Source organism: Rhopalosiphum padi, chromosome 3, assembly GCF_020882245.1.
Source record: "Rhopalosiphum padi isolate XX-2018 chromosome 3, ASM2088224v1, whole genome shotgun sequence".
NCBI classification, from domain to species: Eukaryota; Metazoa; Arthropoda; class Insecta; order Hemiptera; family Aphididae; genus Rhopalosiphum; species Rhopalosiphum padi.
In genome coordinates this window covers 5556884-5579696 of record NC_083599.1, presented here as the reverse complement: position 1 = coordinate 5579696, position 22813 = coordinate 5556884, and the positions used below count along the sequence as shown (strand labels likewise).

The window sequence follows — 22813 nt, the reverse complement described above, 5'->3', positions numbered from 1 at the left end:
GTGTGTCCTATTGTCATGGATCATGGTATTTCAATTGTCTACTATCACTTAGATATGTACCACATTTCCGACAAATCACTTTTTTTGCATTTTCATTGTGTTGTGTGTCAATGTGATGTTTTAAATTGAACTTCAATGAAAACGATTGTCCACACTCTTCACAATCGAAGTTTTTTCCACCAAAATGTGTTATGAAATGTCGCTTTAAATAATATTTCCGGACAGTATTGGCATTGGAATTGTCCAATGCCATCATGTGTCGTTTTATGATAATTAAACCATGATCTAAATTTGAATTTTTTTTGACAAATGTCACATTTGTAAGGTTTATTAGCATCTGAATTATCATCATCATCGTCATCATCATTATCAACATCATCATCGTCTTCATCATCATCATCATCAACATCATTATCATCATTAGTCTCTTGTTTTCGTTTTCCATGGCTTGTCGACGCTGAAAGTGATAATGTATGTATTAAAGTTATCAAAGTATTTAAAACAAAGCCAGAAGTTATATAATTTGAAATTAACATGATGTGTGGAAACGTTAAAAAAGCAATATGTTATAGTATATGACGTGTTATATATATTTATAACATTAAATATATGTATGGAATATATAATGGCTGTATAGGTAATAATACTATTATATGAACATAAACATAATTTTAATTTACCATATAAGTAATTAATAATGGGACAAAATTGGAAAAAAAATACATATAAACGAAATAGTCAAAACACCATTCTTACATGTCTTTTTTGAGAACGAACCACGTTCATTAAGTTCACATGTCCGACAAAGGCATTCGGAGTTGTTTATGCCAAAGTAATGGTGACCATAAAAGGCATTCAGCTCTTGGCCTTTGTGGACATTCGATATTACTTTGACACATGTTTCGGTTTTTGATCTGCTGTGCCATTCGACGTTTGGCTTGCAATCATGGTTGATGAAGCTGATGGGACCTAGGAACATGTAATCCCTTCGGTTAACGTAAGACGTCACTATGGAGAAATCGTTAACGCCAGGTTTTATAAAATTTTGAGTTACTGGATAGAGTTGTCCACTTAATGGGTATATTATGTATGTGCCTTTGTTGATTGTTTCCGTAGCAATCACCATTGCACCTAAGTTAAAATAAAAGTGATAATAAATATTAAGTCCCGGTTATTCAATAATATTAGGTAAGTATATATTACCTATATATTATGCATGTCTTACTATGTTCATCATCATCAACAGCTTAACGGTCCATTGAGGACCTGCGCTGCCACTAGTAAGCCTCTCCATTTTTCTCTGTTCAAAGTCCAGTCTAACGTTGCATCCTCATCTATTAGTCTCATATCCTTTTCTGCTGTGTCTTTCCATCTTGTTCTTGGTCTTCCAAGTGGACGTTTTTTATTTATTTTTCGTATCAGAACATTCTTTAATAAATCTCCATCCGCTCTCCATACATGTCCTAACCACTCTAGGCGTTTACATCTTATATATGTGAGTATATTTGGTTTTCCATACAGGTTATACAGTTCTTCATTGTGTCTTTTTTCATATATTCCTAGGTTGTCGTTGTACACTGGTCCATATATATTTTTTAGTATTTTTCTTTCCCATATAGCAAGTTTTTTATTATCATCTTTTGTTGTGGACCAGGTCTCACATCCATAGGTTACTACTGGTCTAAGGTAGCTTGTGTACAAAGTGGTTTTAGACTTTCTTGATAGCAGTTTTGATCTCAATAGTTTGTTTATGCTGAAGTAACACCTATTTCCATTTAATATTCTTTCCTTTATCTCCTTATGCATGTTGTTGCTGTTGTTTATATTAACACCCAAGTATTTGAAATTATCCACCTTTTCGAAATTCATACATCCCACTTTCAGGTTTGATTGATCTACGTTTCTTCTGGATAGTATCATAAGTTTAGTTTTTTCTTCGTTGATACATAAACCCGTGTTTTTGCTGGCTTCTATTAGTTTAGAGAGTGAGTGGCAAATTTCTTCTCGCGTATTCCCTAAAAGAACTATATCATCAGCATATGCTAAGATAGTTTCTTCACCAATAACTTCCATTCTTCTGTCTTCATAAGCTTCTCTAATAACTTTTTCTAGTCCCAGATTGAACAATGTTGGGGATAGGGCATCTCCCTGTCGTAATCCAGAATTAACCTCAAAGGCTTAAGGTAAAAATGTGGTCGATAGTGGATTTCCCCTTTATAAAGCCACACTGGTATCTTCCGATGATACCCTCTGCATATGGCGTTATTCTTTCCAAAAGGAGCGTTGACAATATCTTGTAACAAGTATCCAATAATGAGATTCTTCTGTAATTTTTTGGGTCTAAAGTGTCTCCTTTTTTAAATATTGGGCATAGTATTGCCGTGTTCCAATCTCCTGGCATTACTTCGGTTTCCCAAATTTCCTTAATCATTTTCCAAATTTCATCTTTAATCGCATTTCCTCCATTTTTTAATAATTCCGCAACTATGTTGTTTTCTCCAGGTAATTTGTTGTTTTTAAGTTCTTTTATGATGTTATAGATTTCCTGTTTTGTTGGAGTTTTAATATATGGTTCCGCTGTACTATATTGCATAGGTATATCTTCATGTGTTGGTATTGGTGGTGTTTTATTTAGTAATCTTTCGAAATGTTTTTTAAATTCTTCTACTACAGATTCTTCTTTTGTTACTAACTCACCTAGTTCATTCCTTAGGATCCTAGTCTGCGGTTTATATCCCTGTTTAATGTTGGCAGTTTTGCTAAAGAATCTTCTGGAGTTATTTTTATTTTCTTCAATTTCCTCAATCTTTCTTTTTTCCACTAATCTTTTTTCACATCTTAGTACTTTATTGGTTACTTTTTTAGTATTTTTATATCTTTCCATATTTATGTCACTTGGGTCCTTGATAGTTTTTTCTCGTATGCGGTTTCTTCTGTCTATTGCTTCCTTGTACCTATCATTAAACCATTCTTTTCTTTTTTCTTGTTTTCTTATTCCTAGGCAATTATTAGCACTATTGACTACCGCCGTCTTGATTCTGTCCCATATCCGTTCTCCATCTTCATCTGCATTACTGTTGGATTTTTGTAATTCTTGTTGAGTTATGTATTCCTCTAAAACCTTCTTTTCTGACAGTTTTTCTGTCTTACTATGTTACTATGTAATAAATTATTGTACACTGCAGTAGACAGTTAAGTTTTAACTGTTCTTTGATTACGCTATTACCTTATTTATACTTGTAATATTAATAAAAAACAATCTTACCATTCATTTCATTATACCTATGACACTCAACTATTTTGAAGGGCATGGGCTTGTCAACTAGATCTTGGTACATTTTCCCTTGTTTTCTGAAAATTTTCTGTTCACTGTTTTTGAATTTGAAATTTTTTGTTTTGTTTCTGTGTGTTGTTATTTGTATATATTTTTCCAACACGTTTTCCAAAAAGTGGTCATCGGTTACACATAACACAGCAGCTCGCCTATCCTAATAACCACCAACAAGTACTGTTAATAGGACAACAGAATGCGCAGTTGGACTACATAATAGATGCTGAACGGATTGATGATGATGAATGTATTGATTTTAAAATGCGATGCGTGGTTTGACCTACTCTATGTCTGAGGTCCAATCGACACCTGTTACACAGCAGAGAGTTACCCACAAGTTCAAAATTTAATTAAAACAAACAAACACATACACAATACTTGTAAGTAGTCAATTAAAGTTTATTAATAATTTATTTTAATAGATGTTCAAACTGATGACCATCTACTTCCAAACAAATTGCCAGTCGTTTAAGTAATTCATTTGTAGTAGTTTTCACTAAAACATAATTTGAGATATTAGAACAAGCATCTTTAATTTTTTGTTTAAGATCATTTACATTAGCAGGCATTTCTTTGTAAACTACACTTTGAAGATAACCCCAAAGAAAATAATATGGCGAAGTCAGATCGGGACTACGAGGTGGCCAACATATTTTTGGACTGTACGTTCCCATACAATTTGTACCAAAAGTGCAATTTAAATACTCTATGACAATATTTTTATTATGAGCTGGAGCACCGTCCTGCTGCCAAACTAAAGTTTTGCGTCTTGATAAAGATATGTCCTCCAAATACATACAAATACATATGTATTTATTTAATATAATTTATATTTCTATATTAGATTGATGAGTTATAATTAGTAAATTACAAAATAAATATTTTTTAAAAAACAATATGGTGTATCTTAATTACTATAGTAAATGATTATATTAAACAGATAACATTTTTTCATTTTAAAACAAAGTAAATCAACAATTTCTATGTATTTAGAAAAATAATTCATAAATGTGCAGATATAAATGTATATGGTTGCCATATGTACTTGGATTCAGGGTATAGAGCTAAGACTAAAGTAGTTAAAGGTCTATTCACACATTTCTTCTTTTTTTTTAATTATACATTTTTACAATGCCCCTTCCATTAAAGGTTTTCTTTTCATTAAACATAAAAATAATTACAAATCAATCTATGTATACTAAAAAAAAAATAGAATAGGTAAATTATTTTGATTACACAAATTAAGTGACATGACAAATAACCTACATCAGACTGATATTACAATGGTTTGTGCATCGAGAAAATGAGTCCTGTGTTGTTAATCTGATACAAGGTTATAGGCCTAGAGCTCGTTGTACATCGTGCCTACCCGATTTTCCATTTATAATTATAAGTTATACTAGTATATATTTTTCGTATAATGTATGATTTGCATTTTATATTAAAACTATCTTGTATGTGAATAGACCAAATAATGGACATTAATTCAATACTAAATTATCAAAGGCAATAAACACATTAGTTATTAATAATTTTATTAGAACATGAACAAATTTCCGTAGTGCAAATTTTTGCAGGATTTGGGTAAGGTCATACCTAATAAAAAATATTAACACTTAACATGTCCACTACCCTAGATAAATTAATACAAATTAAATGAACATTGAACATACTTTACATTATCTACTCTATACATAGAGTACAACATATTTTTAGGGCTATGGATGTTTTAAAAAATTATTGATTTTTACACTTATTTTTGAAATGATGTTAATTTTTAATTAATATTTTATGATATAAAAATCTTTTAATATATTGCATAAAAATGACACTCAGATATAAAAAAAAATTTTAATTTGCCAATTTAGGTTAATAAAAACTCCATAGCCCTACTTGGGCATCGCCCGTTATAAATATGCATGGGACAAAACTGCACACAGATTTTAAAATACTGGATATCCCATTGCCGCACATTTATATTTTGGACGATTATCGTCACTTATCGACAATTATCTATAACGACATTATTAAACTTTATCTGTAAAAGATTGTATTCACAGTGTACAAATTGGTTTACATTTTAAACCAATATAGGTATCTACAATAACATTTATGTTTAAATTATTACATTTGTGTTACTATTATTACTAATACTACTACAAATTATGACTAAAAATTATTTTTAACTATTTAATTCTATGTAAAATTTTTATATTTAATAAATTTATGTGGTATTGTACCATTTGTTGTATGCGGAATTAGGCTATACCTTTTTATAAATCTGTGCGGTATCGTACTATTTTTGTGTGCGGTGTTATACACTTTGTGCGGTATTAGGTCATGTTTGTGCGGTAATGGAAAGCGCCGCCCTACTTATGTTATGTACCAATAACTTAACCTAATTATTTAAACATACAATTAACTATTAATGTGATCATCAACAATTTTTACAAATTTAGAAGTAGTTGGTCTTGATGCTGCACTGTTATTTTTTTTATCAGAATGCAACTAAAAAAAAAAAAAACATTAAATTATTTATAGAATTGATTCTATACAAAAAAAATTGTATACATACTTATTAAGTTATCAGGTGAGATGTACAGTAAAACTTCCGTTAATGGTCACCTCTATAGGACAGCTACCTCTAAATAGCGGTCATTATTTATGGTCCCTTTGGTGACCGTTAATTAGAAGTTTCACTGTATTATGCTGTGGCTAACCAAAACAGCAATTTGTATTTGTTCATCCAATATTGTTATAGATATTTGAATTAAAAGTTAGTACTATTAAATGCAATTGGAATTTGAAATAAAATAAAATAAATTTCCTAAAAAATGAACAAAAATTATAATTAACATCAAATTATTTATTTTATAAAAAAATTCATACTTACATAATAGATTGTTTAGTTTGTTAAAAGATTAAAATATAATATAGATATATGTATATTTTATTCTTTTATTCCAATTTTATTTTATTTATTAATTTATAGTCATCAGATAGGTACCAGTAGAAAGCAATATGAATTTGCATTAATTGCTGGTCAAATTGAGCTAGTCATATATTTCACTGTTATTTTTGATTAATTACACCAATTCTACGAATTGCCACTGAAATAAAATTAAGATATTTGAACCATGGTTATTATTTGCCAATAATATTATGCATAAATCATTTAATAAAAAAAAAAATTCTAATTTATTAATTTTAGATTGAACTTACCAATAAATTATACAAAAAAAGTTGTCGGAAAAGTATGAAAACTAATTGTCATACACATAATACTATTGCTGATTGGATTGAAGTATACTTTTAATTAAATTCAAATTGTTTAACCAAAATACAACATTAAAACACTATCACAAAATACATATGCATTGAAATAATTGGTTTAAACCTTAAATTTATATTTAAAATAATACACATTTACATAGTATTTACTTAAAACGTATTCTGTGGTTAAACGTTCAAAGAATATTAATTAATTAATAATTAATATTCGATATTTGATAATGGAAAATTAACATTAACAGTTAACCGCCATTTATTATCATTTTTTTGTTAAAATAATACGTGATAAGTCCTATACCAAGAATCAGTAACCAGTGATGTACTATGTAACCACGATAGTAAATTGTAATATGTTATTTTTATACTTTATAACTGATTCAACCTCGATGCGGCAGACTAGTCGCTCACTGACACCACGGTTTTCTGGTGGGAGTGTTGATAGGACATTTTTTTTTCTAACAGTATTGTTTATCTATCTTGCTACCTAAGATTTATTATCGATTATGATCGTTATGGGTATTGTTAAATTAAGATATCATTTCGTTTTTACTTCTGGTCTTTACTGTTGGGTTTGATAAACTACCCGGTAGCAGTAAATTGAACGAATATTTAAACGGTAATAAGTCGCGAACGGATTACTGAAATTAAGTTCTATAAACGTTAAAATTATTTTTTTCAGTATGTTTATAAATTTTCGTTATCGAAAATATGTATTGCCATTTGAAAATCGAAAGTTGATAGTTTTTTATCAAATAAGGGAAGAAGTTAAAATTATCAAACTTGTAACACAGTGTAAAATAGTAAAACCTAGAAAGTTTAAAAAAAAAATTATTTTAAAATTCCTAATATTTACCGAGATATTTACTGGTTCACGATAAAAAAATCACCCTGTATAGGGGGTGGGTGGACCTCGGACTATGGTAGGTTAAATTTGAATGCAATGATAGGTATCATTGTTTACGAAGAACGATTCTGAACGAAGATGATTTGTCAGTCTAGGTCCTAGACTCTAGGATATATTATATTTAAATATTGACATATATTCTATTTGAAACAAATTCAAACATTTAAGTAAAAGTTTCAATATCCTACGTTTGGTAATTTTTTAAAAATAACAAAATTCGTATTTTTGATTTGAAATTAAAATTAAAACTTTAAATTCTCGTAAAATTGTTTTAATTGAATAATCCTCAAATTTTTTTATAATTATTCTAAGCTGAACTTATGGACAGCATAGTATTAAATTTTAAATTCTTAGCTTTTGATAGTAAAATATTTATAAAGTTTTAACTACCAAATAGTTAAAAATATTCATGTTTTTGACGAATTTTTGTCAGTATTTGAACTTTAAATGCTTAGAAATAAAAATTGTGACTAACGATTGCATATTATAGTCGACGGTCAGACGATAATAATAATAATAATAATATAATATATTTTAATATACACATATTATATTAATAATTAATATAAATTATATTAATATTATATACTACTAGTTTAAAATAGCATGTTAGCAAAAGGCCTGAAATAATCAATTTACAAAAAAATAGATTAATTAATAATGTAACCGATATAATATTATTATACTTAATTGTAAAAAATGGGCAAGTGGGTATCGCTCTGCTGTATAGTAGAGATGGAGATTAGGTCACTAATCACTATAATGGATGTGTTAAATTTGAATGCAATGACGGGTATCATTGTATACGAAAAACGATTCTGAACGGAGATGATTTGTTAGTCAATGATAATTGGTTGGATATATTATATTATTACCTATATTTAAATTGTAATATATCGTTATTTTACGCGATTTCGTAAAAATTAAATTTCATACGCTCTAAATTTTTTTCCATACTGATGCTGGAATTTTTTTTTACAGTTACTTGAAGGAAAACTTATGGAAGTAGTATGTATTTGTATGTTCTGAGCACTTTTGGGCAGGGAGATTTTAAAAGTTTAAGGGGGACTATCCCCCTCAAGCTATTTTTTTTCCCTGTAACACGAAAAAACACTGTTTTTCAAAAACCATAATGTATGTTTTGAGCACTTTTGAGCAGGGAGATTTTAAAAAATCAAGCGGGACTTTCCGCCTCAAGCCATTATTTTTTTTCCCTGTATATCATACATATTGGTTACACTGTATCTTTTTAAAAAAAGTTATAAATTGTTTATTTAATCCACTTTAGTTCAGTTAGTAATAAACCTTCGTTTGATCAAGTTCTGTTATTTTCTGTTAAACATTTTTTTTGTAAGTGAATATTTTCAGTTTAAAAAAATGAATTTTCAAAAATTTAGCAACAATTTTTGCTCACTTGTTACTTTAGTACGAAACAATGTATATCCTGCACATCCACAATATACTACATTTTCATCAAGATTGAAAACATTCAATTTATTTCCACTAACTTCATCTCAAGATAAATACTCATTAGCTGAATGCGGTTTTATATATTCAGGAAAAAAAGATATCGTTGAATGTTTTTGCTGTGGACTTATCTTACATAATTGGGAAAAAGATGATAATCCATGGATCGAACACTCAAGATGGAATCCGAAATGTATATATTATGTTCTATTATCAAAAGGAAATCAGTTTATTGAAAATGTGATAAAAAAATACGGTAATATTAACAACATTTGTGAATGTAATTGTGAATCTAGGTCATATGATACTGTTTGCTGACAAATTGTATGATTCTAACTTCTAACTTTTTTAAGCTATGGTAAATAAATATTTATTACTATAATAAATAATTTAATTGTGTTAATACATGATTTAATACCTCGTGAACATGTGGCCTAGTGGGATAACGCGTCTAGTTTAAATTAAATATGTTAATGTTTATACAATTTCAGGTTCTATGGTTAGGTAAGTAGGTAAGTATAATAGCCCTTTACTCGCTATCTGACTTGGCCACATGTTCACATTTTTTTTTTTTTTTTAAATGTCTAGACCACCCCCCCCTCATAGGTTTAGTATATAACAGGGGTGGCCACTAACCTTAACTTTGGGAGCCGCAAATTTATAAAGCTAATTTGAGGTGAGCCACATTGTAAAGCGATGTTTTTGAAATGAAGACACATTGAAAAATGAACTCAAATTGAAGGAACGTTTATTTTTTACATTACATAAAACATTATTATTATTGACAAAGTTATTAACATTATTATTGATTTGACAGAACGTTTATTTTTTACACTACATAAAACATTATTATTATTGACATAGTTATTAACATTATTATTGATTTATTTATGAGAAGTGCTTTTTCGAGTGTTCATTTTTTCTGTGAGCTTTGTGAAATCGGGCTGATAATTTGTAAGCGCAGTTCGCACAAGTTCACTTAAATGTTCATCAGTTAGTTCAGATCGATATTTAGATTTAACGAATTTTAACGTTGAGTACAATGATTCACACACATAAGTAGTGCCAAAGATTGAAATAAGTTTCATAGCACACATTTTTGTTTGTGGGTATTTTTCTTCTGGGACATTTTTCCAAAATTCTATGGTTGAAACGCCACTTCGTTTAAGTCCTTTTAGTCCTTCGTCTTCTTGCAGTTCTAGTAACTCCAACTCTACAGCTCCTGTATCCTTTGTTATTGGTGATGAAATAGGACAGCCATCGCTCACAACATCAACAGCAAAAGGATTTTCCAGGAATGAAAAAGAAGGTTTAAGTGATCTTAAATTATTAAATCTGCGATTGATTTCTTCAGCAAGGCCTGACATCTTATTCATATATTCTTCAGCAACGCGATATCGGAAATTGTCGCCGGAAATTATCGTCGTCGTCTGACGCGGTCGTAATAACGACTGTAATTATAACGAAATCGACGGCAATAAAAATGCTATCTAACGTTTCTAACGAAATTTTATATTAATTAAGTTTAGTCTAAATTTAGTTCAAGAGCCGCACGAAACTGATTTAAGAGCCGCATGTGGCTTGCGAGCCTCGTTGTGGCCACCCCTGGTATATAATATGTAGAAGTAAATAAAAATTACTAGTTTAAGCTAAGCTTCCTACTGATCATATTCATACTTAAAAACAATAGCTCTTTACTACATTTTTTTTTAATATTTTAGAAAATTATTGTTGTTCAAAAAGTGTTCACCATTGGTAGAACTCATCAACATATAATATGAATCCATCACTCGTTGTATCAAAATCAGTGTTCGATATCCGTCCTTTTAGCAAGAAAAGTGTGACGGTTGGACTTCTAGTTAATAAACAGATTTCAATTATTATATTATTAGAATGTAAATTAACTAAAAAAGTTGTAACGCTTGATCTAGAACAGTGGTGAACATTAATGTGTGAAAACAATTTTAATACAATTATTAATAATTTACATACTCGATGTAAACGTGTTAGAATTTCAGACAACTTTTTCTACTCTGTTAACGTAAACCAATCAACTATTGTTTTATATTCTAATGATAATTACATAACATTATCTCATGTTGAGCTTCATCGTTTAAAACAATTACAACATTGTATAGACTTGTATATAGTTGAAAAACAGAAAAAGTTGGAATCATACCAAAAAACATTCGATACAGCTTACGCGTTAATCAAGGCTGACGTAAACGGGTTACCATTGTCTTGTCAACGAAACGAGTTTACAAACCAATATAATATTCAAAATTATGATTTCAGCTATAGCAATATACAAAGTGATAATATTTCATTCATGTACGAGCTATTACAATTTCATTTTAATTCTTTATCAAACATGATTTTGCAGGATTTAATAATATTGTAATAAAAAAAAAAATATATATATATATTTATGAATTATGATTTTTTCAAAATATTTCGCTATCGAAAAAAATATATCATTATTTATTAATACTGCTTATATAGTTATATATTAACTATTAATAATAATTTTTATATTATTTTTTTTTATTTTAACCTATGAATGTATTATTTTTTTTTATTTAAATAAAATAGACATAATATATTGTAATAAAAGTTTTATTATTTATTAAATGATTTCCACCACTATTATAAACATAGTTTATTACATATCAAATACGTGTAATTTTTTTCTTTGAATCTTTCATAAAGCGGTCGAAAAGTGTTTGAACCAATTCGTTTAGCTCACTCGATATCGCTTGGTCCTTTGCCTGATCGGTTATTGAAAGTTTCATCGAACACTCAGCATGTTTCCATCTGTAAAAAATATTCATACAAAAATTATTTTTTATAATAATATCTTACTTAAAAAATAAATAACTATAGTATTAATGTATACTATAGTTATTTAGTTATATTCGAAGCGCGATAGTAAAATAATATAGTATATCACCTGTCCTTAGAATCAACATGCTCAATGTTTTTTGTTTTATAATGCGACAACGTCCAATAGTCAGTTGATTTTTCGTCAGCAGGTGCCTTTACAATTAAAATCCCATCGTCTTGCCGAATGCTCATTGAATTTCTGACTTCGAGTGCAATTTTGTGATCTTTCATCATTTTCCCAATTTTATCTCAATAAGAAACATTCTTTAAAAAAATAATTTAATTATAATTTTGTTCACCTGATGGGTTATGTAAAATCACTCACTTTTTTCGATTTTTTTCCATTATTTTTTTTCTCACAGACCCTCTTTTGACTACCCGGTTTTGTTCCAGTTTTTCTATCTTGCGCTTCTATCATATCCACCTATAACAATATTTAAGCGATTAGTTAATGTTTTTTAGTTTATACACAGTTTTAATTAAATGTTTAATAATTTTAACATTTAAAAAAGTAATAGTAACGTTATATTTATCTTTACCAACTATGGCTTAATATTTGATTCTATTTAAATATAAAATATATATCTATATAAATATATAGACATATTTTTTTTTTATACTTACATCGCTTACAGCAAAGGATTCTTCATCATCACTCCTAAATGAATTGACCGACATTATTTTATTTTTTTGAAAAGTATTTTAATTTAATAAAAAAATAGAAAACTATTTGTATAAAAACATGGACTTCCCAGATAGCAAGATAACATTTTTTGATCGTTTATGTATTATTATTTTTATAATGATTACATTATATAATTATTTGGATTTCATCATATTTTGATTAAATAATATGATATTAATGTTTATATATTGTTGTTTGGCCACCGGTTTGAAATTAAATGAACATTAAAAACAAAATCAGTATATATTGTTATTTAGGAAATGATAATATAAGCATACAATTGTATTATATTAAAAATATTGTTTCCCTGAAATACTATTAATCATATATATTTAACATTAATTAAATATTATAATTTTTCCATAGTAGTAATATTTTGTTTTATTTTATCAATATATTATATATGTATGTATTTTTTAATATTTATGTAAAATATTAACATACATATAATATATGCTCAATTAAAGTAGGGAATATAGCACCCCAATTCTGAAAATAGCACTTACAATTTTGTGGCACTCATTAATAATGAAATTAATTAATACTTATGTATTTATTGTTGATAATATTGTTAAACACATTATTAAACATTTGATTATTTATTGTAGATATAGCTGTTAATAGTGGTGGGAGAAAGTAAAGTTACTCATAATTGTGCACAATCCTCGATTCTAAGATTAGGTAGGTGACTAAAGGGCTTCATCAGCACCCAACATTTTTCTTTTGAAATAGCCTCTACCATATTAATTATTCAAATAATAAATAATTATTGTATTTAAATTAATTCCAATGATTATTTATAATAAAAATATATTGTGTTATTATAGAAAGGAAATAATAAAAACTTAAGACAATACAAATTGTAAATCACTGATCAGTTTATTATATAATATAATTTATATTATATATATAATTAATAAAATAAAAAATATACTTAGTGGTACACTTGACCACAAATATTACAATTTTAAATATTAAGTGTAAAACAAAAATAAAAGCACTTCATCATTATATAGTAGTTACTTACTACAATAGTTATAAATAAATAGTTACAATAGTTACAATAGCTAGATAATTAAAATGATGGTTCATTAGACGGGGTCAGTAGATTTTTTTTCGGCTCCCTAAATTTAGCTCCAGAAATAAATGTCCTTATAGGAGTTTCAATGTCAACAGCATCACTTAATTTGAATTTTTTCATTTGTTTTATTGCATCTGAAAATAATGACATTTAAATGGAAAAAAATGAAATGAACAACCATATAAATATTGATCAATATATATTAAATATATTTATTTATTATTTATTAATTTGATATAAAGATTATATATTAATGTTGTTACTATACTATAATATAATTAGCATAATATATAATACCTCAATGTAATAACATTAATATACATGTTATATAGCAATATCAATGTGGAAACAAATTTTGATAAATACTCAGTTAATCATTTCAATTATTTGGCCTAGCATATAATAGTAGCACAGTGAATTAATACTGCAAGAAAGTTATAGAATTATATATATCAATAGGTGAACACAATAAAGACAAGTTACATATTTACAATTTTATAAATCTAGATTCATTAATTTTAATTGAAATATTCAGTAGTATTTAAATGTACTCTATACGACTTTAACTAGAATACTATTTTACATTTTTAATATTGTTGTTCAACATCTCATCATATAAGGACAACCACTCACCATTGCTATAATATGTTATAGTTATTTGTTTAATACATTTTGATAAAGACACAAGTCAATTTACTATAGTAATTTAGTTTTTTAATATTGACAAAATACAAAATTAATTGTAATATGATATTATTAGCTAATAACTTTTTTTTATAAAATAAATGTTTATTCATTTTTGTAAACGTTTATTTAAACTAGAGAAAGAATAGTTTGAAATTCTATTTATTTTAATAAAAAAATTCTCACCAAATATGACTGTACATGTAGCCAAGGTATAGAATACTTTCTTTTTCTTCAAACCTTTGTAACTATATTTCTCAAGTAGTGCATCTTTAAATAGTTGTCTCATAATAATACGTACAGTACTTGGTAATGTACTACGTGAAAAACGTTTGAGCTCTGCAACCTGGACAGAATTTTCATCAATTTATTCTTTAGTTTTAATTTATATAGGTATTATATAGTTATTATACATAGGTATTATATTTGTACATAGACAGCATATTCAGATTTTTATTTTTACCAGTTTTATTCTGAATTCTTTATTAGTTGTAAGTTTTCTTTCAAATTCATCTAGTTCATCTTCTGATTCCAATGGAAGATTTGACAGTTCCGTTTGGAATATATTTTCAGTACTTTTTTCAAACGATGAATTTTCAAATCGACTTGGTTCTAATAATATATCGTACATTTTATCCACCTTCTCATTTAATGAATTAATATCATATTTGATATTACAGATAGTTCGATTCATTTTATGAAGAAATTCTAAATTGATTAAAATAAAATTATACTACATAATACATTCAAAAATTTAACATTATTATTGAATTGAATTTATATATTATTTACCAAGTATTTCATTATGTGCAGATATTTGTTGTGATTCATTTGGAGTAGATACTGACTGCTGCAAATCTATTTTAGATACATTAGAAATCTTAAATGGTGATGATGATGTGTTGACTATACCAATGAAAGATTCATCAATAAAACGTGTAACCCCATCAAGATCTAACAAAAATAAATTAAGTTAAAAATACATGAATTTAATGCAATTGGTTTATAAACTTGGGATATTTTATTCAAAATATATCCTAATGTATTACTTACCAGTTATTTCTATTATCTTATCCGGTGTAGAAATTGGACTCATCATATGGCATGTTTTATTGAAATTTAATTTTTTTTTTACATCATTCACAGTAGTTTGATCAGTGTTGGATATATTTGAACTATTTGAAGATAATATTTTTGGAAGAAGCTTTATAGCAGGAGAATTTGGAGTGCCTTGAAAACAATAATTTTTTCATAATATACTATTATAAACATATTATAGTGTTTTAACAGTTTCTTCCCTTACAATTGGATTCATATTTTTACATGCTTATATACTATGTAGAAATATTTAATATACATCATAAATTAATACCATATAATAATACTTATAATTCTAATATAAGTTAGTTAAGTTTCATTTCATTTGAAATATATAAATAAGATATAAATGAATAGTTAATTTTTTAGTATTTGATTAAATTTTCTGATTATTAGTCAGATTTTATTTATATTTTGTTATTTAATTCCATATTAATGTAGTTAATTTTGTCAATTACAACTTACCAGATAATACAAGAACAGTATCTGCTAGTTTATCTGCCTTGTTAAAATTGCCATCATCGACTAAAAATATATAGTGTTATAATAAAACTTGAAAAATTTGATAAACTTAGCAATAACATGAATTAACTAACCAAAAAAATCACTTGGAGATGATGGACTCCATAAAGCATCATTCGCTTTTTGTTGCATGATTTTATCCTTTTTTTTAGGATTTAATGTAGATTTCATATTTTTAGTTTCAGACATTTTAGATGGTGTGTCATTATTTGTTGATAAGTCAGACGTATACTCTGCCTTTTTAGCTTTCTCTCTAGCTAAAGTATAATTATCTAAATAAAAATAAATATATTTTTCTAAATAAATAATGTTATGTAAATAAATATATTATAATATAATCATCAAGACTAGAGAAAATATAGGTCATATTATAATATAATGAATTAATGAATAATATTCAAAGTTAAAAAGTAAGTTATAGTGTATACCTCTATCTTTTCCCAATTTACGAGCCTTTAAAAAGTCAAAATCAATTTCATTTGGTTTTACTCTTTTTTGAATAAATTTTTTTGAATTTTTTTTTGGCCAAGCACATTTATTCTTATTTAGCCAGTAGGCCGGTACTACTTCAACTGATCGGTCGTCAATAAATTCTACCACTGACCACATTTCAAATAGGTATACTGAAACCAAGTACAATTCCCAAAAATAAATAAGAATATTATTAATTAAATATTGAACACTTATAAAAAATGAAAATAGTTAATTTTAGATGAAAACTATAAAATTAAGTAGACATATACTATATATTTACTTATTATTTTTATTATAACCAGATAAAAAGAAAGCAAAATAAACACATATTATGTAAATATAGATAATAATTATATACATGGGTGCATTAATAAAATTATGATTAATATTAAAATAGACACAATTTGAAATATATAATAGTAATTAGAATAATAAGTACTTAAAAAATAATTTAATACAGTATAATATAATGATGATCTGAATTTTGCAAGGTTCCTTAATTTTAAGATGAATGAATAATTGGTAATACAATTAAGTCATTATTATTAGATGGTAAAAGAATCATTTTTTTTTTAATATCTTTAATATTATACTTATGAAGATTATTAGATAAATTTTTAACAACATAAATATCTAATTCGCTAGATTTTATAGGTTTGATAAATAACTCATTTTTTTGATCAAATATTTTACAAATAAGGATCACTTCTTCTGAATTTTCTTTCTGAATGATGTTGAAAACTTTTACTATTTTTTTTTCTCGAGTCAAGAAGTATGAATCTCTTTCTAGATGTGTTTTAATAGTCATGCTTTTTAATATCAATGTGGTAAACTGTTTTCCTTTTATTGAACCTGATAATGTAGGACCGCGGGTATGAAGTCCAGAAAAATAAGGAGCACAATTTTTAGGTTTAATGTTAGACTTTAGTAAACAAATTTCTCTATATCTTTTGATAATTTGTTCCAAAGGTTTATGTGGTTTTCTTAGCATTCTCTTTAAGGAACCCATGTAATTTTCAAAGGGGAAAGCTGAACAATTATCTAATGGCCCAAATTTTTCATAATCATCACCTAAGTGTGTTAATCCATGAATGTTATGCGAAATGAGGTAACGGCCATAAATTATCTCGAAATCTTTCACAAAACTGTCTAATAATTTACGTGCAACATCTATGTACTTCAAATGATCAGGACTTAATAAAATAATCATTGAAATACTTAAATTAAAAAAATGATTCCAGTGTTGATCTTTTAATGATGGTTTAGTGACTATTATACCATAATATAGTAAGAACATACGAAATTCTGTTGCTTTCCACCTATTTATTTCATCTAGATTCCTAGGTTTTCTAGCAAATTCACAAGGCATTTTGTTTTTAATAATTTGAATGTAACTAGATATTTCTTTTATCTTCCAAGATGGATAACGAACTTCAAGAGGCCCTTTCATCCATAATAGTATTAGTTTTCGAACAGTTCCTAGACATACCAAGTGCATATAATCAAGACAGAATCCAGTCGTTATATTAAAATTGGGCAAAGTTGCTAAAATAGAGACATTTCCAATATGATATTCCTCTTGAGTTTGCAAAACATAATTATCATGAGTTCGCTTGGGTGGACAGTTAGACGGCAAAGTGTATGGAAAACAAATTCTATTTGATAAATATTGTCCTTCTTGCTCACACCTAGAGCAAGAAAAAAAACCTGAATGTCCTTTAGTTTTTAAAATAAAAGATTTTGCAGGCGCATCACAACAAAAAGCATCTATAGAAAAATTATACTTTTTATTATTTATATAAATACCACTTTCACTTAATATTTTTGCCTCATCTACAAACTCTTTCAGGAAATCATTACTATCAATGGGTTTTACTTGCCCACAATAAATCCCAATTGGAAACACTTGATTGTTATTTGGTCGGATATACGCAAGAACAGGCCAAAATTGTTCAGGACTACTTTTAAAAATTGGTAATCCATCTATTCCAACAACAATCTGAATCATATCATAATCAAAACAATCAGGGATATTTTGTTTAATTCCATTCAATATACCAAAATGGTGATATTTTCCAGGTTCCACAGCACGACAATTTGAAGTGAATTTGTTTGTACTTAATATAGTTCGTGAATCAATAGGCAAAGTTTCAAAACATTTATGATGTTTTAATAATTTTAATAATGCATTAAGTGCATTTTGAGAAATGTTAAATGAAACTGCCCACTGAGCAATTAAAGAACTAAATAATGATAACTGATCAACATCATCATTAAAATAAGTTACATCTTCATTATCTGTGTTATCTTCATTAGAAGACAAAGCTGACGATGAAAAGTGATCCAATTCTTTAAAATATTCATTTTCATTTGTGATTACAGTATTTGCTAAGACAGAATCAATGGCTGTAGTTGAGGAAGTTGATACATCATTAATAGTAATAAGAGTATTATTTGATTTTGGAAAACAAGGTTCAAAAACTAAATTTGATGTTGATTTTTTTTTAACATTAATTAATTCCATAGGTATTTCTACCTCCTCTTGCACCCTTCTTCTTTTTGACCGGTCACTTAGGCAATACTTTTTTTTGTAAGACATCCTAACCTACACAATTAATGAAAGTAAATCAAAATAAGTACCTACTATTACTACTATTGAATGGGCCATATGATAAATATCAAAATTAATTATTATAAATTATAATATACTTTTCAATCTTCAATCTCAATCTACTACATTTTGGTCATACTAATTTGAGAAGTTTAAAAATAAAATAGAAAATAATATTATTAATATTCATATTATAATTATATAATACATTGTATTATACTTTTCAAGTAGATTAATATATATTATTCTCATTTATATTATAGACACCTAACCTACCCAAGAATTATATAAAAATAAATTATTGTATATACAGGATACAGGAAGGTATCTTATTCAATATGATATAGCCTACATACATAGTTAATAATATAAAATAATACAATTAAATTTATATAATTTATTCAAATTATATAAACTTTATATAATATATAACTATGTATTTTGTAGTCCTTTTTATTTAATAGTCACCAAGATTATACTGTATTAACATAATAATATATTAGATACTTCTAATTAATGTAAAATTGAATACAAATTTAAGTATGTACTATTTAGGTGATTCTGTGAGAATTTATGTGCTACCAATTTACAATAATAATATATATAAGCAATGCAAATGAAATATTTAAACATACCTATTATTAGGTAAATGTTATAAATTATAATATATTATAATATTTATACATAATGTGCTGTTTAGTAAATTAATGTATACATTAGGATAGGTATATATACTTTACTATAATTTTATGTATATTTAATATTAAAATAAAGTAAGTAGGTACCTACATATTAACATATTTATTTATTGATGATTAATATTAGATATAGTTATGGTGACCAGATATACTCCTTTTCGTAGGACAGTACTCTTTTTTGACGTGTGTCCTAGTGTCTTTAACATAAGTGTTAAGCACATTGTACTCTTTTTTTTAAAAAAATTATGGGCTAATACATGTTTATGTGTTTTTACTGTTTTTTATAATTTGATTATTAATTTATATTTTATGGTTCGACCTAAAGCATTCTTATTGGTTGGTAGCACGATTTAAGATATATACTAAATCGTATAGGTATACTTAAGTTTTACACTTAGTATTTTTACCTTTAAAAAATAATCTACACTTTAGTTTAAGTTTGCTATAAATCAAAGTATTTTCATCATAAAGACACACACTAAATGAATTGAAATTATAATTTCAAATAATTGGTTTTTATAATTGAAAATAATAATAAAATAAATAGAATAATCAGATGAAAAAAAAACAATTTTTATAAAAGGAGATGACCTATGGAAATATGGGTACAACGGGTAGAATAGTATACGCATTGGGCAATTACGACAGAGAAGGAGCTAAGTTTTAAAATGTACTTTTTTTTAAATGATTATACCTATCTGGTCACCATAGATATAGTGCGTGTTGCAATTAGCCATTAAGTAGTTATAACAGTGTACTAATCAATTTATTTTAGTATTTACTAAATTACAATACATTTTATTTAAATATACATATCATAAAATTAAAAATTTTAGATAATCAAATAAAATTACTTACCAAGCAAACGAACCAACAAACCACAAACGCATAAACGAAAATACAAAATCCGAACAATATGTTAGGCAACGGTACGTTCAACCGACAAACGCGCAAATGAAAAAATGGCAGAGACGCCGAGTCGCACTAGTCGCAGTCACTATAATAATTAATAAATTATGGTCTGTGGAAGATAAGCACTAAACAGTAATAAATAATAATATAAATATAAACTGTAATAATATTGTCTTATGTTGTGACGAGACGGCGCGGCGCAAAGATGATTATTACTGGGAAAATACCAAGTCGTCGGGGTAAAACCACTATTATTGGTTATCGCATTTCTATTATTATTCAACGCCAAAGAACATAGTTGAATGTTTTCATGTGTGTATGGGCCATGGGTTCATATATATTATAAGTATTATATTTTTTGATCATAATTTTTATAACATAGGTATATAATTATAGAGGAATCTCAATAACTCGAAAACCTCGATAATTTGAAGAAATAAACTATGTCATTTAGACATAACTTGCAGAACATCTATTAATTCTATTATTATAAACATTAAATATTAATATTCTATGTTCCAAATATTTAAATGTACTACACGTACTGCAATGACGATTTATTATCGTTATAATATTTACTACAGTTTGAGCACGCCGAAATTAATAATAATTTAATTAATTATTGTATCCTTATATTATAATTTATAATTATTGCTTTACAATAATTGTTATTGTTATCGTGCTATTCGTATTATTATTGGGATTAATTTGGTATACTACTAATTAATTTAAAACTATAATCAATATAATAATAGTTATTATATATTATTAAATATAAATAATGCATATGGTATTATAATATATTATAGTAATATAATTATATAAATATAATATATATATAATAACATGTATAAATTCGTAGTGTTATATAAATAATCCAATTTCAATGATATTATAATATTTTTTTCGGAATATTATTTTATAATTTCGTTTATGATATCTTATTAATAACATATTCAAAATATTTTTAAAACAATAAATTTCTTATAATATAATAATAATATACTCGTAATGTTATTATATCATTTCATTTTTATAGTTATATTATTAACATATTTAAAATATCATTTAAACAATTCATTTATTATAACGTTATGATATCATATTCAGAATATTATTTTATTATTCTCATTATAACGTTACACTATTATTATTTTCTTAATATTATTTAACAAAATCATTATTTGATAATTTATAATTATTTATATTATAATATTATTTTTTTAATGAAGATATGATATTATTAAAATATTAACATTACGAAAATGCTATCTGGGTTGCTGTAGACTCGTTGAAGTAGACTGAAAAAGTTATATCAAAAGGCTTCCTTATATATGTGTTCTCTCCCTGGTCACAAGTAGTCTGAGTTCATTATACGACCTCACCCTCGTTATTACATTCTTCAAAACCAGATTTCTTTTTTTTTTTACCTATTTAATACATTAATCAATAATAACCTTTTCTTATTTACAGATAAGCAGATTTCATAGTTTAATATATAATATGTAAATAACTCAAATTAATAATAGTTCTGAGAATTGCCAGTATTTTCGAAACGTGTTCGACTGTTTTTATTTAAAGTTCATTGTACGACTACGACCTCGTCACTATATAATCTTTAAACCCAGGTTTTTTTACCTATTTAATATATTTTGACATTTAACAATAATAACAGGTTCTTATTTGCAGATATACAGATTTCATATTTTTTAGTAAATAATGTACAAATATTTCAAATTAATATTAGTTCTGAGAATTGACAGTATTTTCAAAACGTGTTGGTCAATGTTTTTATTTAAAGTTTATTATACGACTACGACCTCGTCACTATCGTTATATGATATAATCTTTAAACCCAGAGTTTTTTTTACCTATTTAATATATTTTAGCATTTAGCAATAATAACAGGTTCTTAATTACAGAAATGCGGATATCGTATTAAAATATAACCTCCGACTCTGTAAACATAATATGAATATCATAAAAAAAAATAGTATACTTTCTATTAACACAATTGATTATAAGATTTTTAAATAGATGGAAAATTGAGTACTATATAATAAGGAAACATTTTTTTAAAAACATTCAGTTTTATTGTGAACACAAGTGTACGCAGAACACCAACATTTTTTTTCAAACATCTACAGAAATTTAAATGTAAGTACGTATTGT

At 26.4% G+C, this 22813-nt stretch overlaps 5 protein-coding genes and 1 long non-coding RNA gene across 6 annotated transcripts; all 6 read right to left on the bottom strand.

The window, feature by feature from the left end:
* Positions 1–1239: 1239 nt before the first annotated feature.
* Positions 1240–3338, bottom strand: LOC132924733 (uncharacterized). Its single transcript, XM_060989179.1, has 3 exons — positions 3266–3338; positions 2248–3129; positions 1240–2177 (listed from the first exon to the last, which is right to left on the bottom strand). Exons 1-3 carry the CDS (start codon positions 3336–3338, stop codon positions 1240–1242), a joined length of 1893 nt encoding a protein of 630 aa, XP_060845162.1.
* Positions 3339–5673: 2335 nt separating this feature from the next.
* On the bottom strand, positions 5674–6835 carry LOC132927205 (uncharacterized). Its single transcript, XR_009661670.1, has 4 exons — positions 6554–6835; positions 6225–6441; positions 5907–6158; positions 5674–5839 (listed from the first exon to the last, which is right to left on the bottom strand). It is a non-coding gene; the product is annotated as an uncharacterized LOC132927205 (long non-coding RNA).
* Positions 6836–9877: 3042 nt separating this feature from the next.
* Positions 9878–10360, bottom strand: LOC132924732 (SCAN domain-containing protein 3-like). The gene has a single exon (XM_060989177.1). It carries the CDS (start codon positions 10358–10360, stop codon positions 9878–9880), a length of 483 nt encoding a protein of 160 aa, XP_060845160.1.
* Positions 10361–10376: 16 nt separating this feature from the next.
* LOC132924731 (uncharacterized) lies at positions 10377–12120 on the bottom strand. Its single transcript, XM_060989176.1, has 3 exons — positions 11944–12120; positions 11671–11807; positions 10377–10492 (listed from the first exon to the last, which is right to left on the bottom strand). Exons 1-3 carry the CDS (start codon positions 12108–12110, stop codon positions 10377–10379), a joined length of 420 nt encoding a protein of 139 aa, XP_060845159.1. The 5' UTR covers positions 12111–12120.
* A 1426-nt stretch (positions 12121–13546) lies between these two features.
* On the bottom strand, positions 13547–16779 carry LOC132927204 (uncharacterized). Its single transcript, XM_060991689.1, has 8 exons — positions 16375–16779; positions 16021–16218; positions 15890–15949; positions 15380–15556; positions 15119–15280; positions 14790–15034; positions 14513–14672; positions 13547–13776 (listed from the first exon to the last, which is right to left on the bottom strand). The coding sequence occupies exons 1-8, from the start codon at positions 16553–16555 to the stop codon at positions 13637–13639; spliced, it is 1323 nt and encodes a 440-aa protein (XP_060847672.1). The 5' UTR covers positions 16556–16779; the 3' UTR covers positions 13547–13636.
* A 143-nt stretch (positions 16780–16922) lies between these two features.
* LOC132924730 (uncharacterized) lies at positions 16923–19058 on the bottom strand. Its single transcript, XM_060989175.1, has one exon. It carries the CDS (start codon positions 19017–19019, stop codon positions 16923–16925), a length of 2097 nt encoding a protein of 698 aa, XP_060845158.1. The 5' UTR covers positions 19020–19058.
* Positions 19059–22813: the final 3755 nt, after the last annotated feature.

Coding starts and splice junctions, on each gene's coding strand:
- LOC132924733 (XM_060989179.1), bottom strand. CDS start 3,338: ATGTACCAAGATCTAGTTGACAAGCCCATGCCCTTCAAAATAGTTGAG. Junction 3,130..3,265: donor TAGGTATAATGAAATGAATG/GTAAGATTGTTT, acceptor AAAAACTGTCAG/AAAAGAAGGTTTTAGAGGAA. Junction 2,178..2,247: donor AATAACGCCATATGCAGAGG/GTATCATCGGAA, acceptor TTTTACCTTAAG/CCTTTGAGGTTAATTCTGGA.
- LOC132924732 (XM_060989177.1), bottom strand. CDS start 10,360: ATGTCAGGCCTTGCTGAAGAAATCAATCGCAGATTTAATAATTTAAGA.
- LOC132924731 (XM_060989176.1), bottom strand. CDS start 12,110: ATGATGAAAGATCACAAAATTGCACTCGAAGTCAGAAATTCAATGAGC. Junction 11,808..11,943: donor CATGTTGATTCTAAGGACAG/GTGATATACTAT, acceptor TATTTTTTACAG/ATGGAAACATGCTGAGTGTT. Junction 10,493..11,670: donor TTCAAAGAAAAAAATTACAC/GTATTTGATATG, acceptor AAATTTCGTTAG/AAACGTTAGATAGCATTTTT.
- LOC132927204 (XM_060991689.1), bottom strand. CDS start 16,555: ATGTGGTCAGTGGTAGAATTTATTGACGACCGATCAGTTGAAGTAGTA. Junction 15,950..16,020: donor ATCTCCAAGTGATTTTTTTG/GTTAGTTAATTC, acceptor ATATATTTTTAG/TCGATGATGGCAATTTTAAC. Junction 15,035..15,118: donor TGCACATAATGAAATACTTG/GTAAATAATATA, acceptor TAATCAATTTAG/AATTTCTTCATAAAATGAAT.
- LOC132924730 (XM_060989175.1), bottom strand. CDS start 19,019: ATGTCTTACAAAAAAAAGTATTGCCTAAGTGACCGGTCAAAAAGAAGA.